We start from the raw sequence: 20,655 nt of genomic DNA on the forward strand, positions 1-20,655 counted from the left end.
CTGCTGGGTCCTGCTTGGTTTCTAAGGCTTAATTCACATATGTGCGGGTGGTGCCGTTGCGGATCCGCATGAAAATCCGTGCAGCCGCACCACCCGTACAGAGGAATGCGGACCCGCGGGTGGGTGCCATTAGTTCTAATGACATGCCGCCCGCACTGGAAAACACAACCATACCGTGTGGGCTGCGTTTTCAGAAGAAGTGCAGGGACTTCTTCCCTGCGTGTCCCGGGGCACGGGAGTCCATTCAAATGAATGGGCTCTCGTGCCCGCGTAAAACACAGCCCGCACGGCTGCATATATGTGAACCAGGGGTAAGCGAGCAGCTTCCCCTCTGCACACCGATCAGAGGGGGTTGCTCACTCAGCACTACTGCCATTCACAGAACGCATTGTAATTTATTCAATGACTACAAAGATGTGACCCCACGATAAACTGCACCACTCCAAGCAACTGTGTTTCTGCTCCTGGTGAGCCCATCCACTATAAGGCTAGGTTCACACCTATGCAGTTTGTGTTTGATCCGTTTCTGCAGTGCGCTTTGCTTTTTGCCGCATTTTTAATGCTTTTTCTTTTTTTTACTTGTTGCTGGGCAGATCAAAACGCATCAAAAATGCACTACATACTTTTCTGCAGCATCTCTATTGAAGTCTATAGAATCAAAAATGCAACGTTTTGCATTTAGAAAAGTCCCTGACCCTTTCCAAAAAAAAGCGCAATGGGAGAAAACGCTGAGATGTGAACCTGTCCCATAGGAAATCATGTTAAATGGACTGCTGTGCGTTAACGCAAAATGGCAACGGAAAACGTGGTGTCTAAAGGATAAACTTGCAGTCAACACACTTGCAGTCGGCCCAGTGTAAAAGTAAAGACTGGGTTCAACTAGTCTACCATGCCATGCCTCTCTAATGCATTTCATCCTCCCATGGGCTTTAATCTGATTGGATAAGGTGGAAAGGAGGGGTGATAGTGCCACCATCTCCACCTTGTTCAAACAAGAATGCCTTATATTAATTGAAAAAATGCAAGTCATTCTATAATTGGCGGTGGTGTTGAGCGAGTGACCCCCTGTGGTCAGTATGTGGTAAAGAAACTGCACACACAAACCCGAGCAGGACCCTTCTACACACTTACCACAGGGAGTCACTCGCTTAAAGTGTTACTAAACCCCGGACCTGCATTCACTGTATCTGGACTCCCACAGTACACAGAACATGGAAATGCAGATTTTTTAGTAAATATAAACTGCTAAATACCTTTTCTTATCAGCAGAATATAGCAGTCATGTGACGTCTATCAGTGTCCAGTGTCTGGTTAAAGCTTATAGGAAAAGTTTTCATTTTACTCTAGGAGGATGCAGAACCCCTGACTTCCGTCTGGATAGTGCTGATTGGCTCTGTGCTGATCACATGCAAAAAAAAAAACTCCCTAGCAATACACACCAAATGAGCATGTGCAGAGTGCCCCCGATGCTGTGTTCTATCAGCAGACGAAATGGGGACTGTGGAAGAAGGAGAGGATCAGAGAAGACAGGATCAAACAGCCTTTTTACACAATGCAGAGGATTAACCCCTCACGTTCCACAGTGAGTATAACAAGCATGCTTTACTGCATATGCAGACTGATTTTACTGTTGTGGGTTTAGTAACTCTTTAAGCAAGAAGCGAGGCTATTCCTGCAGTTAAGTACTACAGCCATTTCCAGCTTCCCCAGTGGCCCATCAGGTATGACATATGTATGTATATTTACATTCTACCTAGCTGGACCAACGTAAGTATGGAATACTGATCATTCCCGGAGTTCAGTGTTAAGCTAGCCATACATGTAGGGATGCTGGCTGAACAGTAGAAATCTACAGATTCTTCCATGCTCGATAAACAGTGCGGATGGACAAATCTCCTTCTGGTGGGCTACTGTATTCTGACAGCCAGTAGTGCTTGAAAAGTGCCTGCAGTAAGAACTACCAGAATTTGCTGCAGGTGTTGGCACTGTTACCAACACTGGCACAGATGCTTGCCTGAATCAGGTGCAGGTAGTTCTTAAGGGAACTACTGCCGGAAAACTGTTGTTATGCCGGCCATATATGAAAATCGGACCTAAGAATAATTGGCCCATTTTCGCTGTTAGTGGGTCAATGGCACCAGGCGCTTTTCATGGTTCCTCCCCTTTTCGGTGATTGGGCATGTTGGAAAATTCGTGAACAACTACCGATTTTCGACTCAATGATGGTCAAATCGTACAATCATTTTTCCCCAAAAAATATATGCGCATGAGCTGTGATCTGGAAGGAACAGAAGTTTCGCCTGTTATATGGGGTGAACTTTATGACTTGGTTGGCCAATTGTGGAAATCATTGATGGCACCATCGGATTACCAAGTGAACGTTTTCAATTTTCAGACGAAAAATGGTTTGGAATTCGACCCATGTATGGCCTGCACTAGGGCTGTTTTGAATTCCCTGACATATACAAAACCCATTTGGGGCCTATTTGCAGCTTAGTACTATGTGTATATTATTTTTTTCAGTTCTTAATCATTGCTTAGTTTAACCACTTGCCCTCCAGAGGATTTACCCCCCCCCCCCCCCTTCATGACCAGGCCATTTTTTGTGATACGGTGCTGCAATGCTTTAACAAATGCGCAGTCATGCAACCTTGTACATAAATTAAATTTATGTTCTTTTTTCCTGCAAATAGAACTGTCTTTCAATGGTATTTTATCGCCTATGCATTTTTATTTTTTGTGCTATAAACAAAAAAAAAACCGACAATTTTGAAAAAAAATTTACTTTTTGCTATTAAACATATCCAATAAAAAAATAAAATTTCCTAATAAATGTAGGCCAAAATGTATTTTGCTACATGTCTTTGCTACACAAAAAATCCCAATATGTGTAAATTAATTGGTTTACATGAAGGTTATAGCATCTATAAATGGTGGTATATATACTGGAATTTTTATTTTATTTATTTTTTTTACTAGTAATGGCAGCGATCAGCGACTTATAGCGGGCATTCTGACACTGGGGGTGAACTGACTAACTGCCGCTGACATCCCAAGTGACACTAATACAGAGATTGGTGCTAATAAAAAGCACTGACACTGTACTAATGACACTGGGCAGGATGGGGTTAACATCTGGGGCGATCAAAGGGTTAACTGTGTGTGTTTTACTGTTTAACAAGCTGCTTTGTATTGCTCTGCTGTGCAGAGCAATACAAAGCAGCCTGTTTGTGCTGGCAGGGGAGAGATCTGTACTGTTTACATACAGACCTCTCTCCTGTTAACTTTGCAGACGATCACCGAATCGACGGTCGGGACCCAGTTATTGACATGCTGAGGAGCCAATAGCGGCATGGGAGCACGCGCATGCCCCCTACTTGGAAATACAAAATCACGTATGTATACGTGATTTTGCGCATCCCCAACGCCCTGTAGCAGTACTTCTGCTATAGGGCAGTCAGGAAGTGGTTAAAGTGTTACTAAACCCACAACAGTAAAATCAGTCTGTATATGCAGTAAAGCATGCTTGTTATACTCACTGTGAAACCTAAGGGGTTAATCCTCTGCATTGCGTAAAAAGGCCATTTGATCCTGTTTTCTCTGCCCCTCCTCTTGTTCAAATGTCCATTGCTTATCTCCTGACTGAACCCGTAGCCACATGCACATGCTCAGTTTGGTGTGTATTGCTAGAGAGGTGTTTTTTTTTTTTTAAATCTTGGGAGAGTGCATGTGATCAGCACAGGGGCAATCAGCACTGTCCAGACAGAGGGCCAGGGGTTCTGCATCCTCCTAGAGCAGAAAGAAAACTCCTCCTACAAGCTTTAACCAGTGCTCTGCTGAAGTCACAAGATTGTTCTAACTGCTGATGAGAAAAGGTATTTAGCAATCTATATAATCTAAATCTAAAGATATCTATATAATCTAAATAATTGCATTTCCATGTTGTCTGTACTATGGGAGACCATATATAGTGAATGCAGGGTCCTGGATATAAGTTATGCTAGATTTCAAATATAAGAATGAGTGCAAATGAAAAGAGGCCCTATTACCCTTCTACTCTTCTCATTTTTGACACCTCCAGGGGTGTGCTGCTTCACAACCATGTCATAGAAGTTTTCACACACACAGCGTCAGAGACATGCTAGTGATGCCATGGCTGAGGTGGCCAGGGAGGGGGGAAGCAATGATGAACAGCATGGAGACTCAAGCATTTGACACAACCACATAATGACATTTGACACGTACAGTAATGTAAAAATTCTTCTACAGCTTGTAATTCCCAAGCATAACAACACTTTGATTCAATAGGTCACAAAATAGATTTCTAGCACACGGGTAAAAAGAAGCCAAGTTTGTAGCTGTATATCCTTTTATTTTTATGGATCTGTCTATGGGTCCATGCACACATGCAGTGATGTGGTCTGAACCATTAAAACACTATAATACAATATTCACATTTAAAGTGCTATTAAGCCAAAAAATTTAATATATTGCAGTTTACCAGGGATTATCAGCCCAGTCCACCACATGCCGAACCCTGGCACCAGGGAGACCGCAAACCATTTGGTTGAGGTGATCCTGGCGACAAATTATTCTATCAGTCCTTCTGCTTATAGAATCCCCTATTACCGTCAACTGTCTAGGCCTTCCTGCACTACCCTCACCACCCCTCCCAGATGGTCTGCCCTCCCGGCTGTTAGGGATAGCAGTGACATCCAGGGCTCCCACCCCTGAGCTTGCCACCCACACATCTTTACCCAACTTGGCAAATCTGTTTGGGTGCTCAAACCCAGGGCTGGCCTTCCTTTTCTGTGAGCCACTACCACTCCCTCTCGTTACAGTAACCCATCTTCCTACCTGATAATCCTGACTAGCCCCTCCACCATCCACATCAATCCAATTAGCTACCTTCTCAGGGAGCAGATAATATATATATATTATATAATATATAATAATTAATATAAACTGACATAGTGGGGTTTTTTTCGTTTTTTTTTGCTGAGAAACATTCACATTGCTTGTATCCTTTGCATGTATTTTGTATGCTTCTCTTTTTGTACAGTATGACCTTAATTAGGAATATTGCTTTATGTATGTCACCAACATACAATATGGCATAATTCTGTGTCAAAAAAGGTGAGAAAAACATGGATGACATATTTAGCTTTTTGTTGATTTTTTTTGTTAACTCTATCATTCACCACATATGTTTTTTTTATTTTGTATTGTTTTATTTTATTTTGTTTTAGTATATTTTACTTTATTTTGATTTATTATATTTTATTTTGTTTTATTTTATTTTGTTTTAGTATATTTTATTTTGTTTTATTTTATTTTGTTTTAGTATATTTTATTATGTGTTATATGTCATTTTGTTTTATTTTATTTTAGTAAATTTTATTTTGTTTTATTACATTTTTTTTAGTATATTTTATTATGTTTTATTATGTCATTTTGTTTTGTTTCATGTTATTTTGGTTTTTATTTTATTGTGTTTTATTATATGTCTTTTTGTTTTATTTTATTTAGTTTTATTCTATTTTATTTTTCATTTCACCACCCTCGGTTCTATTTCTGTGTCTCATCCTTCTATCTTCACAGCACCCCTGTCGTCCACCATTTCTTGCTCCTTCAATTTATCTCTTGTTCCTCCTCCCTACAGGCCTGGTGACAGAGTTATGGTGATGGATGACTCTAACGAGGATTGGTGGAAGGTGAGAAATCCAGATTTTATGGTCTCAGCAGGTAGAGCAAGGAGAGAATTACAGTAAACAAGTGAAAATAGAGTGAAGAGATGTGTCTTTTCATGTGGATTATGATTTTTTTTTAATAAGGGTAGATGAGAAAAAAGTATTAGAGAAGTGTGAAAAAATAGAATGGAAAGAGATTAGAGAGGGACGAGCGGTGAAGAGGCAGAAAGAGTAAATATGGGTTTTGCTGTTATACATGTGCAACAAAGTAATTATGCATGAATGACCCCCCTCCACCCACAATATCCATCCCAGCATCAGCCTCACTGCACATAATTCATTGTCACAATGCCCAGGCCCTACTCTCTGTGTAGGCAGAAGGGGTAAGGTCACACTGTGATAAACACAGAGGGAGGTCAGCTATTGATGACAGAAGTGCTGGAAGAGTGAGGAATAAGAAGAGAGAAAGAAAAATGTGCTCATACAAAACCATAATTGCATATTTACGCAGGTTTGCTGCAGGGATGTTAAAGGACCACAGCAAGGGACATCCTGCATATGTCAAGGGGGCCAATTACAGCGAGGTGCATTATAGGCAGCAGAGCTATTGTGAGGTTTGGAGAAATTAAAGAATATGTATAGCAAATTTTTTTTTATGTTTAGATAGAGGACCGATAGTTAATGCCCGTATCAGTTTTTTTTTTTTACTGTGTCCCAGAGAAGCAACAGCAAGTACAACGGAATCGCCACAAAGTAAGCAAAATTCTCCTCTTAAAGGATAAGTTCACCTTTTAGACAAAAATAAAAGGTAAAACAATGTGCTTTTATTATTTTTGTCTACAGGAGCCTGGAAAGCATTGCACCAGAGATCAGTAGATTGATAATGCCATGCAGGTCTCCTGCAGACCTGTCAGAATACCTGCTTGCCCTATGGGAGCTGTGGAGTGCCATGGTAGTTCACTGTAAACTACAAACTGACAGCTGCTAAGGCTGCTGGGACCCGCAGTTCTTTCATTAACGGAAATCTGTGAATGAATGATGCGGCCATGTGGGTTAAGCCCCGCATGGCTGTGCTGTTTTCAAATTTGATAGATAGTAAGGGAAGATTTCTCCCTGTACTATCTGTTGGGGTGGGCAAGCAGCGGCTATGAATGGAACGGGTGGAACATATAGCATGCTACCAAAGGTGAACTTATCCTTGAAGCTGGTCATACAGTGCCTACAGATGAATTCCATGTATGAATATTTTTACATATTTGTATTGGTCCAGCTTGGACCAATGTCACTATGCATATACCATACCTGGTCGATCTGCCTGGAAGCTGGAAGTCACATTTAGTAGACACCACTACCACAGTGATCTCCACTAGCTTTAGGGTCCCATCCCATGGCATGGGCACCATTTAGAGAATGCTTTGCATTTTTACAAGGAATGCAACATGTACTCTGATTGGATGAGGTGGAGAGGCAGGGTGGTGATGTCGGGATCTCCAGCTCATCCAATCAGAGAATGCTTTGCATTCACTGAAAAAATGCTAAATGTTTTCTGAATGGGGCCCCTGCTGAACAGACCTGTTGTGTTCAGTAAGCAACAATGCTCCACACAGGACCCAGAAGCTACAGTAGTAGAGATCAGTGTAGTAGCTGTGTCTACTCCAGTGATTTCCAGCTTCCAGAGGGATTGGAATGGTAGGGTATATGCATAGTTACATTGGTCCATGCTGGACCAATGCAAATATGTAAAATATTCATACCTGGAATTCAGCTTTAAATTTCGGTTGATTCCTGCTGACTCGGCCAAAATTCAAACATTGTTTTTTCCTTTTGGCACCAATCCATTAAACAAAAGTGGATTGTTCAATACACTTTTGTTGAAGGAGCTTGCTGGAAAAGTGTTGGTCGAACAGTGGTTGCAGCCAATCAGCTGCAGTCACCACTAGCTCTGGCTATCAGAATACAATAGCTGGTGGGGTGGTTTGTCCACTCACACTGCTAGTATGGATGGAGGAATCTGTTAGCCCATAGGCTGAATAAAAGAAATCTGTTACTGTATGGCCAGCTTTAGATTGGTGTTACCAGAACAGGCCACCCCATTGGAAGATTTGTCCTCACCTCTTCTTCTGGTGAACCCTAAAATGTTGGACTTCCCATTACTTTTTGTTTTGGGGACAGTGGTTACCAGGACAAATAGAGAGAGTGAATCACCTTGGCATGGAAACAGACAGCAATGGAAACAGGACAGGGGTTCTACCAATATCAGAGAGCGCAGCGCAACTAATAATAAGTGTCCAACTCAATACAAATAATATAACCAAATGAATATGTGTGACATCCAACATAACCTATATATAAGACAATCAATGCATACAAACACAAAAAAATCCAGGTGGCAATAAATTAATAAAGTTGTAATAAATACCACCAATCTGTTATGCAATTTCCCTTATTTTTCAAGAACAGTGCTTTGTAACTCAAAGCCCGTATATGATCTTCATATAAACTGAAAAAGTGTATATAAATGCATGCACATAAACCTTACCTTGAGGTAAGCAGAGCTTATGTACGAATAATGGCATGGGCAAATATCCAACGTTTTAAATATATAAAGTATATATACATAGTCATGGCCAAAAATATTGGCACCCCTGCATTTCTGTCAGATAATGCAGCACTTCGCCCAGACAATTGTTGCAATTACAAATATTTAGGCATTCTCATGTTTATTTCTTTTGTTTGAATCGGTATGACACAAAAAAGTAGAGAAAAAAAAAAGCTAAACCAGACACATTCCACCCAAAACTCCTAAAATGGACTGGACAAAATTTTTGGCACCTTCTTAAAATTGTAAGAAATAATTGCATTCCAAGCTTGTGATGCTCTTGTAATTTGCAAATAAACTCACCTGTATTAATTAACAAGTGCTGGCAATATAGAAACCACACCGGCAACCAGTTAAAATGGTGAAAAATGTACTCAATCTTTCTGTTGTGTGTCTCTGTGTGTCACATGGAGCATGGAGAAGAGAAAGAGCAGCAAAGAATTGTCTGAGGATTTAAGAACAAAAATTGTGGAAAGGTATGGACAATCTCAAGGTTATTACAAGTCTATCTCCAGAGATCTTAATGTTCCTGTGTCCACTGTGCACAACATTGTGAAGAAGTTTACAGCCCGTGGCATTGTAGCTAATCTCCCTGGACATGGATGAAAGAGAAAAAATTATCAAAGATTGCAACAAAGGATTGTTTGAATGGTGGATAAAGAACCTCGATCAACTTCCAGACAAATTCAAGCTGACCTTCAGGCACAGGGTACAACTGTGTCAGCTCACCCTATGGTAGGAGACCCAGGAGGACCCCACTGCTGACACAGAAACATAAAAAAGTCAGATTGGAGTTTGCCAAAACTTACCTGAGGAAGCCAAAATCCTTTTGGAAAAATGTGCTGTGGACAGACGAAACAAAATTCCAGTTTTTTGGTAAAGCCCATCATTCTCCTGTTTTCAGACAAAGCAATAAGGCCTTTAAAGAAAAGAATACCGTCTCTACAGTCAAACACGGTGGAGGTTCACTGATGTTTCGGGGTTGCTTTGCTGCTGCTTCAGACACTGTGGGGTAGATTTACTAAAACTGGTTCACTCAGAATCTAGTGCAGCTTTGCATGGTAGCCAATCAGCTTCTAACCTCAGCTTGTTCAGTTAAGCTTTGGCAATAAAACCTGTAAGCTGATTGGTTTCTATGCAGAAATGCATCTAATTTTGTACTCTCCAGCTTTAGTAAATAACCCCCTGTATGTCTTGACCGTGTGAATGGCATTATGAAATCTGAAGACTACCAAAGAATTCAGGGGTGCAATGTAGGGCCCAGTGTCAGAAAGTTGGGTCTCAGTCAGAGGTCATGGGTCTTACAGCAGGACAATGACCCAAAGCACCCAGAAATGGTTTCAGACAAAGCGCTGGAGAGTACTGAACTGGCCAGCAATGAGTCCAGATCTCAATCCCATAGAGCACCTGTGGAGAATCTCAAAACAGCAATTGAGAAAAGGAACCCTTCCAATCTGAGAGACCTGGAGAAGTTGGCGAAAGAAGAGTGGTAAGAGTGTAAGAAACTCATTGATGGTTACAGGAAGCCATTGATTTCAGTTATTTTTTCCAAGGGGTGTCCTACCAAATATTAAATTGAGGGTGCTAATAATTTTATCTGTTCCATTTTTGGGGTTTTACGTGAAATTTGTCAGATTTGGCTTTTCGTTTCTCTACTTTTTTTGTGTGTCATACCAATACAAACAAAAGAAACATGAGAATGCCTAAACATTTGTAATTGCAACAATTTTCTGGGCGAATTGCTGCATTAACTGACAGAAATACAGGGGTGCCAATATTTTTGGCCATGACTACATCTATACACGTTATATATTTAAAACTTTGGATATTTGCCCAAGCCATTATTCGTACATAAGCTCTTTACTTTCTATAACTCAGTGGTAATGTCTGAAGGGAGCAGAGAAGGGAAAGTCATGTGACTTCTAAATTCATACATCCCCTTGCAGGGAAAATGTTGCGACCGGACTGGTTTCTTTCCAGCAAACTTTGTGCAGAGGGTTCGGCTGGGGGAGACAGTATGGAAGAGCATAAAGACTTTCCACGGAGTCAAAGAACAAGGCCAGCTTTCCCTGAAAGAAGGACAAGTAAGTGTATTTCATGAGACCATTAAGTGCTGCTTCTAATACAAAGAACACTTTTTAAAAAAAATGTCTGAAAGAGGAACTGTGATGTGCACAACAACTGATTATATTCTCCCTTTCTTTCCTTCAGTGCTGTTTGAAAATAATAGGAAAATAATTATTGCTATGTAGCTATTGATAATGCTTGTTCTCAGTGGTTGCCCTGACCTTGCAAGCCTTCCGAAACCTCTGACATTCTGGGTTCCGACATATTTCAATGGCATAGAATAATAATGCAAGGGACACAGGTGGTGATTTACTAAAACTGGTGCACACAGAATTTGCTGCAGCTCTGCATAGCAACCAATCAGCTTGCCGGTATTATTGTCAAAGCTTAACTGAACAAGCTGAAGTTAGTAGCTGATTGGCTATCATGCACAGCTGCACCAGATTCTGTGTGCACCAGTTTTAGGCTAGGTTGACATCTGTGTGGGTGGTGCTGCTGCGGATCCGCATGAAAATCCACGCAACTGCACCACCTGCACAGAGTAATGCGGAGCCGCGGGCGGGTGCCATTAGCTCTAATAGCACGCCGCCCACACTGGAAAATGCAACCGTACTGGGAGCCGAGGTTCCAGTGTGGGCTGCGTTTTCAGAAGGAGTGCAGGGACTACTTCCCTGAGTGTCACGGGACACCGGAATCCATTCAAATGAATGGGCTCTCATGCCCGAGCAAAACGCAGCCCGCACAGCCACATATATGTGAACCAGGGCTTAATAAGTCCTCATGCACACTGGACATTTTGATAACGCTGGTAACGTTAGCTGTGTAAAGTCACATTAAAAAATTGAATTTTTCAGCTTTTTTAGTGTTTTTGCATTTTGCCACGGTTTTCAAAATTTGCGGTTTTTAGCGGGTTTTTTTGGCAAAAAAAGTTTTTTGGTCAAAGAAACCTCCAAAATCGCCAGTTTGTGGCGTTTTACAGCATTAGAGCATTTTTACAGCTAAAAAACTCCTCTAGAAACCCACTAGTCCTGGGTTTTTTTTTCCAGCCAAAAAACATTAATTACAGTCTGTGTGTGCATGGATACATAGGATAACACGCTGGGGGGTTTATTGACTGTAACAAAAATGTCAAAAGCCAAAAACAGAAGCTGTAAAAATGTTGTATGTGTGTGTGAGGACTAAATCTCCAGCAATATTCTTTAGTAACACCTCCACTCCAAAGAGTAGGCTACAGGAATAATGGGTTTAGGCTATACAACCCCAGTTGACGCATAAAAGCAGAACGCTGGAAAAATAGGAATAATACATTAGCAACATTTAACAGGTTATACAGTCATAAGTAGTAAGCTTTTACAATTTAATTGGAACACTAGCAGCAAGTGGGGAAGAAAAGGCTTGCTGAATTATAAGCTCCCTCCCTGCCACAGGCACCGCAACAGGGCATGCAGAGAATTATGTAAATGTATACGCCTGCATAAATAGATATAAATACGCTAAGTTGAATAACTATGACCTTAGAAGAGAATAGGTCCCTTTAACTAGAGATTGCAACATGAGTCCTGCAATGTTTAAAGTTCCTGATATGGTGGTATCCGCTGTCTTCTGCTAGCAATGGTGGGGCCCATAAGCATTAGTGAATACTGGTGATTCAATGAAGTTACGCATATAAGCTGTGCTACTGCACAAAGCAAATGTCTCCTGGTAACACAGGTTTAATGGTGTCTGCATGAGGTGTCTCGGGAAAGATGACAAAAAAGAAGTTGGGCATCCACCCACTCACTAATCCTATGAATAGCATAGTCCCCTAGGAATGAGAGTTTTTTTCCAAGACGTTTGGCTGTTTGCATGGAAGTACAGAGTTACCGCGATATAGCCTGTCAGTGCGTGAGCAAAGATGTCTGTGTGAATACCAGACAATGAAAGTCCCGATGCAGAGAAGCTGATGTGATCCCAGTGTGGCAATCAGCATCATCGCTGTACTGAACTGATGTGCAGAGTCCTGCAGCAGTATGCCAGCAATCTGTCTCTAAAGGAGAACAGCAGTCCCTCTGTGTTCAGCTCTGAATCCCATGCCAAGGGAGCAAACCAGTCCCTTGCTGTAGAATATATTTGCTTTTCCAGCTTCCTTCCCGTTTCTCATCTCAGTTGCAGTTCAATCAGCACTCAGGAATACAGGAAGTATTGGCAATAGGACTACAGGTCCCAAGATCATATGCTGTTAGAAAAATGTAATCCACTCTGCTAACAGGAAGTAATGTAGCAATCCCAATACTGGGCACTATGGGGGAAATATTAACCATAGTCTTATCTGTAAATGTCCCTGAATGGCATAACAATAATTTATTTATTATAGGCACTTACATAGCGCTGTCAATTTAAGCAGCTCTTTACATATAGATATATATTGTACATTCACATCAGTCCCTAACCCTCAAGGGGCGTACAATCTAAGGTCCCTAACTCACATTCATACATACACATACTAGGGACAATTTAGACAGGTTCCAATCAGCCTACCAGCATGTCTTTGGAGTGTGGGAGGAAACCAGAGTACCTGGAGAAAACCCACACAGGCACAGGGAGAACATACAAACTCCAGGCACCTGGCTACAGCTTAATACAAATTTCCTGTCGGGCACCTTTCTATACAGCATGTTCTCATATATGCAGGCACAGAGGAGGGATACAGTGGATATCTATTGTTTTGTAGAATGTCAAAAATAGTCCACAAATCCTAGAAACCATGAATTAGAATGGAAATGACCACTCTTGCTGCTCAGTGTAAGTTGAATACTTTCATCAATGTGCAGTGCCTTTAGTTTGGACTTCTTTATTAAGAGTATAATTAGTTTGCAGAGTACGATAAGCCATACCAATCAGGATTCATCTTCTGCTGATTATATAGAAATCTGTTGTTGCTGAAGATTATATGCATTTGTTTATAAATTATCATGGCTCTTTGCTTTATTTTGTTACTTTGTAACATGCATTCAGCATAATTTTGTTTTGTACAGGGGCTAATGCAGTTTAAATACCTTTATTTAGTATAAGTGACTGTAATAGTAACGGACAATTAAACACAGAGAGGGCAATTTACTAAGACAGAAGCAGCCAGAATCTAGAGCAGCTGTGCATCAGGGCTGTCTTAATAGCATCATGGGCCCCTGGGCAAAGTAATGCCCTGGGGCCCCTACCAGCCTGCCCCAATTTACGCAGTTTAACCTACTCTCAGGAACTAAAGTATAAATAGTTGATAGAATCAAACATATACTTATAAGTGCTTTTTATAAAATCAATTTTAAACAATAGGAAAACATGTCATAAATCAGAAACTAATCAACACAAAGGGCCCAGTAAAGGGTGGAGGCAGAAGGGCACAGTATGGGGGGGGGGCTGTATCAGGAGGGCCAACACTGGGATCAGGAGGGTACAGTACCAATTCCGGGACACTGCCCAGGACATGGCCATCCCAGGACAGTTTAGTTAAAAGCATTACTGGGACAGCAGGCAGGTACGAAGTAATGCGAAATGATCATGGGGCCCCCAATGCACCGGGGGCTATGCCCAGGGGTACCCAACCATTAACACAGCCCTGCTGTGCATGGCAGCCAATCAGCTTCTAGGTTTTAGGACTAATTCACAAATTGCGTGGTGAGAGATGTTTTACCGCAAGGATATACAGAAAGCAATTGTTTCCTGTGTGTCCCATTGACACTGCAAGGAGCTGTGCTGCAGTGTGCTGCGATAAAATGCAGACATACTGAATTTTATTGCAATGTGCTGTGCAGAATCGCATGGCATTGTACAACAGCTCAGTGCATCGCGATGCTGTACAGTACCATGAATGAAGTGTACATTTTGTGCACTTCAAATAAAGCTTGTTAAAAAAAAAGGAGCCATGTGGTGCGCTGAATCGCTCACCACACAGTCCCCTGCTGCAGCAGAGAGAATCTGGAACAGCTGTGCAAAGTAACCAATCAGCTTCTAACTTCAGCTTGTTCAATTAAGCTTTGACAATAAAGCTGGGTTCCCACAGGAATGAACAGCTGCTTGAGCATTTTACCTGTCCAGCAGCTGTCCATTAATGTGAGAACTGAGCCTTGGTACATACTGGATCCGAATTTTGAAATCATGCGACTTCACTTGACTTCTGCTGGGCACTGTGATCGTAGATCTGAATAGTGAGCAAGTATCTATATAACTTCAGGCATCCATTGATGACTGCAAATCCTGACCTGATCAAGATCTATCTATCCAGTGCCAGGACAAAGTCATTCAGTGCCCAGAGCGAAGATGGGAAACTGTCTTCTTTCCGGGTTCCAAATCCTCAGCCTCTTGATTGACCAGGCTGCTGTGACATCATTCCTGCGCATACGCATGGGAGTCACTTTGCCACAGTGCGGTCCATAAATGCGGTCTGAGCTGCACATTTGCAGACCGGCTCGCATTACCACTGACATGTGGAGGGACATTTATGATAGAAGAGACCTCTAGGGTCTCTCCTGTTATAAAAACCCTGCCCGTCAGTGGAATTTGCTATGTGGGAGTTTACTACCACTTTAAAGCAGGTCCAGCATCAGATATGTATTTTTTATATTAAAGTGGTTGTAAAATCTCAAGGTTTTTTACCTTCATGCATGCTATGCTTGAAAGTAAAAAACGTTCTCTGTGCAGCATCCCCCCCAGCCCCTCTAATACTCACCTAAGCCCCCTCTCGATCCAGCAATGTACTCTGGATGGCTGGCTATCCCAAGACTCCCTCTGCTCATTGGCTGAGACAGCAACAGGAGCCATTGGCTCCCACTGCTGTCAGTCACAGCCAGCGAGCCAATGAGAAGAGAGAGGGTGAGGCCGAGCCGCGGTTCTGTGTGTGAATGAACACACAGAGCAGCGGGTGCCCCCATAGCAAGCTACTTGCTGTGGGGGCACCCGACGGGAAGGAGGGGCCAGGAGCACCGCGGTAGGGGATCTGAGAAGAGGAGGATCTGGGCTGCTCTGCAAGACCTTAGAGATTTAGTATACATGGAGAGTATGTGGTGCTCCCAAGGAATGCAATGGAGGAGAGGGAAGACGCCTTACCTAAAATATGTGTACTTTTGCTCTGCACTGAAATGATTACTGCAAAATGTATATTCGTGCTGCACTGAAACGTCTGTTAGTATGTCAATGGTGAGATGCCACTAGAAGTAATATAATGATTTGAAGTTGCAGTAAGGTACTGAAAATGCATTCATGTGTGGCCATTCCCTTATTACAAGGGTTTGGTCTCAGACTGGTAAAAAAGTGAGTGGTAACATGTAGTGATGACCCTAACACACCTCTGTTCGGTTCGTGGTCAAACATTTGAACTTAATGAAAGTTCAACCACAAACTTCGCACAGAGGGGACAATTCACTAAGTGGAATCTTACAGCTGTTTCACTTTGACTGACAATTGCGTGGTCATGCAACACTGTACCCATATGAAATTTTTATCATTTTTCTTCACACAAACAGATATTTATTTTGGTGGTATTTAATCATCACTGGGGTTTTCATTTTTTGCACTATAAACAAAAAAATAAAACATTTGAAAAAAAAAAAGGTTTCTTTGTTTCTATTATAAAATTTTGCAAACAGGTAATTTTTCTCCTTCACTAATGTGCGTTGATGAGGCTGCACTGATAGGAAGCACTGATGTTCACTGATAGGCAGCACTCATGGACACTGAAGAGGCAACACTGATAGGTAGCACTGAGAGGCTGCATTGATGAGGTTGCACTGGTGGACATTGATGAGGAGGCCCTAATGATGCACTGATATGCAGCACTGATGTGCACTGACAGGCGGTGCTGATGGTCACTGATGGGCAGCACTAACTGGCGGCACTGACTGATAGCACTGACTGGAGGCACTGACAGATGGTACTGACTGGCGGCACTGACAGGCAGCACTGCTGGGCACTGACGGGTGGCATTGCTGGGACCTGATGAGTGGCATTGCTGGGCAGCACTGATGGTGGCACTGCTGGGAACTGATGGGTGACACTGATGGACACTGATGGGTGACACTGCTGGGCACTGATGGGTGACACTGCTGGGCGACACTGATAATCAGTGCAGATCTCCTCTGTCACATTTGCTGGTTATTGGCAGTACTTTCCTCACGCTGTAACCGGCAACTGTATTTATTTTGTGATCTGCTGTGTCATTGGACACAGCTGATCACGTGGTAAAAGGCCGCTGTGATTGGCCTTTTACCTTGTCATGTGATCAGCTGTGTTCATAGGACACAGCGATCACCGACAGTGCCGGGGAAAGGGGCGCAGGGGGTGCGTTCTGGGAGGACGTCTATGGAACTGGACAACCGCGCTGCAGCTGTCTTTCGGCTATAGCACGGTTAGCAAGCGGTTAAAAACATTGAACTGCAATTTCCACTTCTTTGACCAATTTTCCAGCAATGCCAAATCATGTTACAGACACCTCCAGGGAAATCAACCCTATTGCATACCTGTCATCAGCAAAAAAACATGCCTTACTCAACAAACCTTTAGTTAAATCATTTCCATATAGATTAGAACAGGACCTAGTAGAAAGCCTTGTGGTACACCACTAATGACCGGTCTCTTTTCTGAGTGAACCCCATTTACAACCACGCTCTGGTATCTATCCTTTAGCCAGCTGCATGTCCACTGAACCACCCAAGGGCTATGTCCTAGCTTGTGCAACTTTTACATTGAATTATTATGTGGAACTGTATCAAATGCCTTGCTGGAATCAGGATATGCTATGTCCACAGCACCACCCTGGTCCAAAACATTGTTGACTGTTTTTCCGCCACCTTATAGCAGAAATACTGCTACAGGGTGGCAGGGGTGCGCAAAATCACGCGTATATATACATGATTTTGCAGTTCCGGGTAGGGGGCGCGCGCGCGAGCCACATGTGTGCCGCTATTCGCGACCTCGGCTTTCAATCACTGGATCCCAGACAGTGATTAGTGGCCGACACCCGGTATTACCAACAGGGGAAGAAAACTGTATGTAAACAATACAGTTCTCTCCCCTGTCAGCTCCAGCACACTGCTTTGTATGGCTGTATATATACATACATATATATTGTACATTCACATCTCTCCCTAAGCCTCAAGGGGTGTACAATCTAAGGTCTCTAACTTACATTCATACATACTAGACAGGAGCCAATTAATCTACCAGCATGTCTTTGGAGTGTGGGAGGAAACCGGAGTACCCAGAGCAGGGGCAGACTGACAACCCATGGGGCCCCCGGGCAATAGGGGATCATGGGGCCCCTGTGTCCTTGCCCAAACTCAAAAAAGCCTATGAAAAAGGTACCAGGGGCATCTCATGGGGCCCCCTACTGACCCTGGGCCCTCAGGCAGTGCCTGAGTTTCCAAATGGGCAGTCCGCCCCTGACCTGGAGGAAACCCACGCAGGCACAGGGAGAACATGCAAACTCCAGGTAGGTGGTGCTGTGGTTGAGATTCGAACCCTGGCAGTCTGCATTGTTTACATAAAGTTCTCTCCCTCTGTCAGTAATGCTCGGCAATCACCGAGTGCCGGTGAGTAATCACCATCTGGGACACGGTGGTTGACAGCCAAACCACGAATAGCGGCGCGGGTAGGGCTCGCGCGCACCCCCTACCCAGAAATGCAAAATCACATATATATATATGTATATAGATTTATATATATATATATATAAATCTATATACACGTGATTTTGTGCACCCCTGCCTCCCTGTAGCAGTATATCTGCTATAGGGCGGACGGGAAAGCAGTTAAACTACAATGAGACATTTTTTACAGGGAGAAAGGAAAATTTGGAAATGTATGAAAACGATGAAAGTGGTAAACCCGGCATGGGCAGCGCTCGTGCGCACCCCCTGCCTGGAAATGCGAAATCACGTATATATACATGAGATTTTGCGCTCCCCTGCCTCCCTGTAGCAGTATATCTGCTATAGGGAGGACGGGAAAACAGTTAAACTACAATGAGACATTTTTTACAGGCAGAAGGGAAAAATTGGAAATGTATGAAAACGATGAAAGTGATAAACCCGGCGCGGGTAGGGCGTGCGCGCACCCCCTACCTAGAAATGCAAAACCACTTATATATACACACGTGATTTTGCGCACCCCTGCCTCCCTGTAACAATATACCTGCTATAGGGCGGACGGGAAAGCGTTTAAACTACAATGAGACATTTTTTACAGGCAGAAAGGGAAAATTGGAAATGTATGAAAACAATGAAAGTGGTAAACCCGGCACGGGTAGGGCTCGTGTGCACCACCTACCTAGAAATGCAAAACCACTTATATATACACACGTGATTTTGCGCACCCCTGCCTCCCTGTAACAGTATACCTGCTATAGGGCGGACAAGAAAGTGGTTACACTACAATGAGACATTTTTTACAGGCAGAAGGGAAAAATTGGAAATGTATGAAAACGATGAAAGTGGAAAACCCTGGAGTGTTTTTTAATGTGAATGTATCTATGAAATAATACTGAGCGTCATATTTACACTTTCGGTGGCAATCAAACGCCTCATGTTGCTCTTCTTCACCTACAATAGATATAAAGACTGTGTCACTTAACCTCCTTAACAACTTCTAATCTTTTTTCCTCAGGTCTGTGTGGGAGTTGAAAAGCCAGATTCTGAAGGCCTCATTAGAGTGTCCAGTGGAAAGAAAAGAGGCTTGGTGCCTCAGGACTGTCTGGTGGAGATCTGAGTGGGCGTTCATTGCTCTGGCACAGAAATTGCTGCTCCCTGACTGAGCTCACAAACTCCGTGTAATAAGCAATAAGACATCCAGGGCGCTCTAATAAAACTGTGTGGGAGGATAACATTGGGATAACCCACCTCCTGCCTTGACAACTCTGGCAGAACCTTCACATGCTGCATCCGGCCTCTTCCACAATGTACATAGATGATGTATATAAAGGCGTACTTTGCAATATGTCCACACTAGGTGTCTGTGACATCATCAATCAGGGCCATCTCTTCAGGGAAAGTCACTCAGTGACCCCATGACAGGGCTTTGATGTCATCAGTTATGGACCTCAATGATCCTAACCCTGCCTTACGTGTGGCTTGCCGCTGCAGCAGCAGGACCCCTCGGCACAAGGCGACTCAGGAGTTAGGTTCCAGTCACAATCACCTTTGGCTGCGTCACCTCCTCTTTTTACAAATTACGCAAGAGAAATACATCAATATTTATATACCTCTTTAGATGAAGAGTCACGTGTAAAGTAAGCAAAGAGTGCAGATTCCACAGAAGATTTGTTGCCAGTAGGGCTTTTAATGACACACTGACTACATTTTTAATGGAAGAGATATGAAATATTCATTTTGGCATGTTTTTCACTAAACCTGTGATCTTATACCTTCAGAAGATAAACAAGCAGAGAGCAGCATGTAATCCAAGCAAAGCGCAGGGTGTTGCAGCATGGCTGGATGTTTACAAACTCCCAGGTGTCCCTTTTTGTCAGGACAGTCATGATTTTTAGGACAGTTATCAGGACAGTCATTATTTTTAAGACAGTTGTCAGGACAGTCATGATTTTTTAGGACAGTCATGATTTTTCATGACAGTTGCCAGGACAGTTATGATTTTTAGGACAGTTGTCAGGACAGTCATGACTTTTCAGGACAGTTGTCAGGACAGTCATGACTTTTCAGGACAGTCATGATTTTTCAGGACAGTCATGATGTTTTAAGACAGTTGTCACAACAGTCAATATTTTTAGAACAGTTTTCAGGACAGTCATGATGTTTTAGGACAGTCATGATTTTTCAGGACAGTTGCCAGAGCAGTCATTATTTTTCAGGACAGTTGCCAGGACAGTCATGATTTTTCTGGACAGTTTCCAGGACAGTCATGATTTTTCAGGAAGTTGTCAGGACAGTCATGAATTTTAAGACAGTTATCACAAAAGTCATGATTTTAAGGACAGTTGCCAGGACAATCATGGTTTTTAGGACAGTTGTCAGGGTAATCATGATTTTTTTAGGACAGTCAAGATTTTTCAGGACAGTTGCCAGGGCAGTCATTATTTTTCAGGACAGTTGCCAGGACAGTCATGATTTTTCAGGGAAGTTGTCAGGACAGTCATGATTTTTCAGGAAGTTGTCAGGACAGGCATGAATTTTAAGACAGTTATCACAAAAGTCATGATTTTAAGGACAGTTGCCAGGACAGTCATGATTTTTAGGACAGTTGTCAGGGCAATCATGATTTTTTTAGGACAGTCAAGATTTTTCAGGACAGTTGTCAGGACAGTCATGATTTTTAGGA

General features: G+C 42.6%; 1 protein-coding gene across 1 annotated transcript in view; it reads left to right on the plus strand.

The window, feature by feature from the left end:
• STAC2 (SH3 and cysteine rich domain 2) overlaps positions 1 to 19,323 on the plus strand; it is a 138,042-nt gene extending 118,719 nt beyond the window's left edge. Inside the window, exons 10-12 of the mRNA XM_089654874.1 lie at positions 5,663 to 5,714; positions 10,236 to 10,373; positions 18,988 to 19,323. Of these exons, the coding sequence (XP_089511000.1) occupies positions 5,663 to 5,714; positions 10,236 to 10,373; positions 18,988 to 19,089 (292 nt within the window). The 3' untranslated portion in view covers positions 19,090 to 19,323. The remainder of the gene's footprint in view (positions 1 to 5,662; positions 5,715 to 10,235; positions 10,374 to 18,987) is intronic.
• Positions 19,324 to 20,655: the final 1,332 nt, after the last annotated feature.

This window comes from Staurois parvus, unplaced genomic scaffold (genome assembly GCF_062004578.1).
Source record: "Staurois parvus isolate SC_StPar_1 unplaced genomic scaffold, SC_StPar_1.0 ptg000813l, whole genome shotgun sequence".
NCBI lineage: Eukaryota > Metazoa > Chordata > Amphibia > Anura > Ranidae > Staurois > Staurois parvus.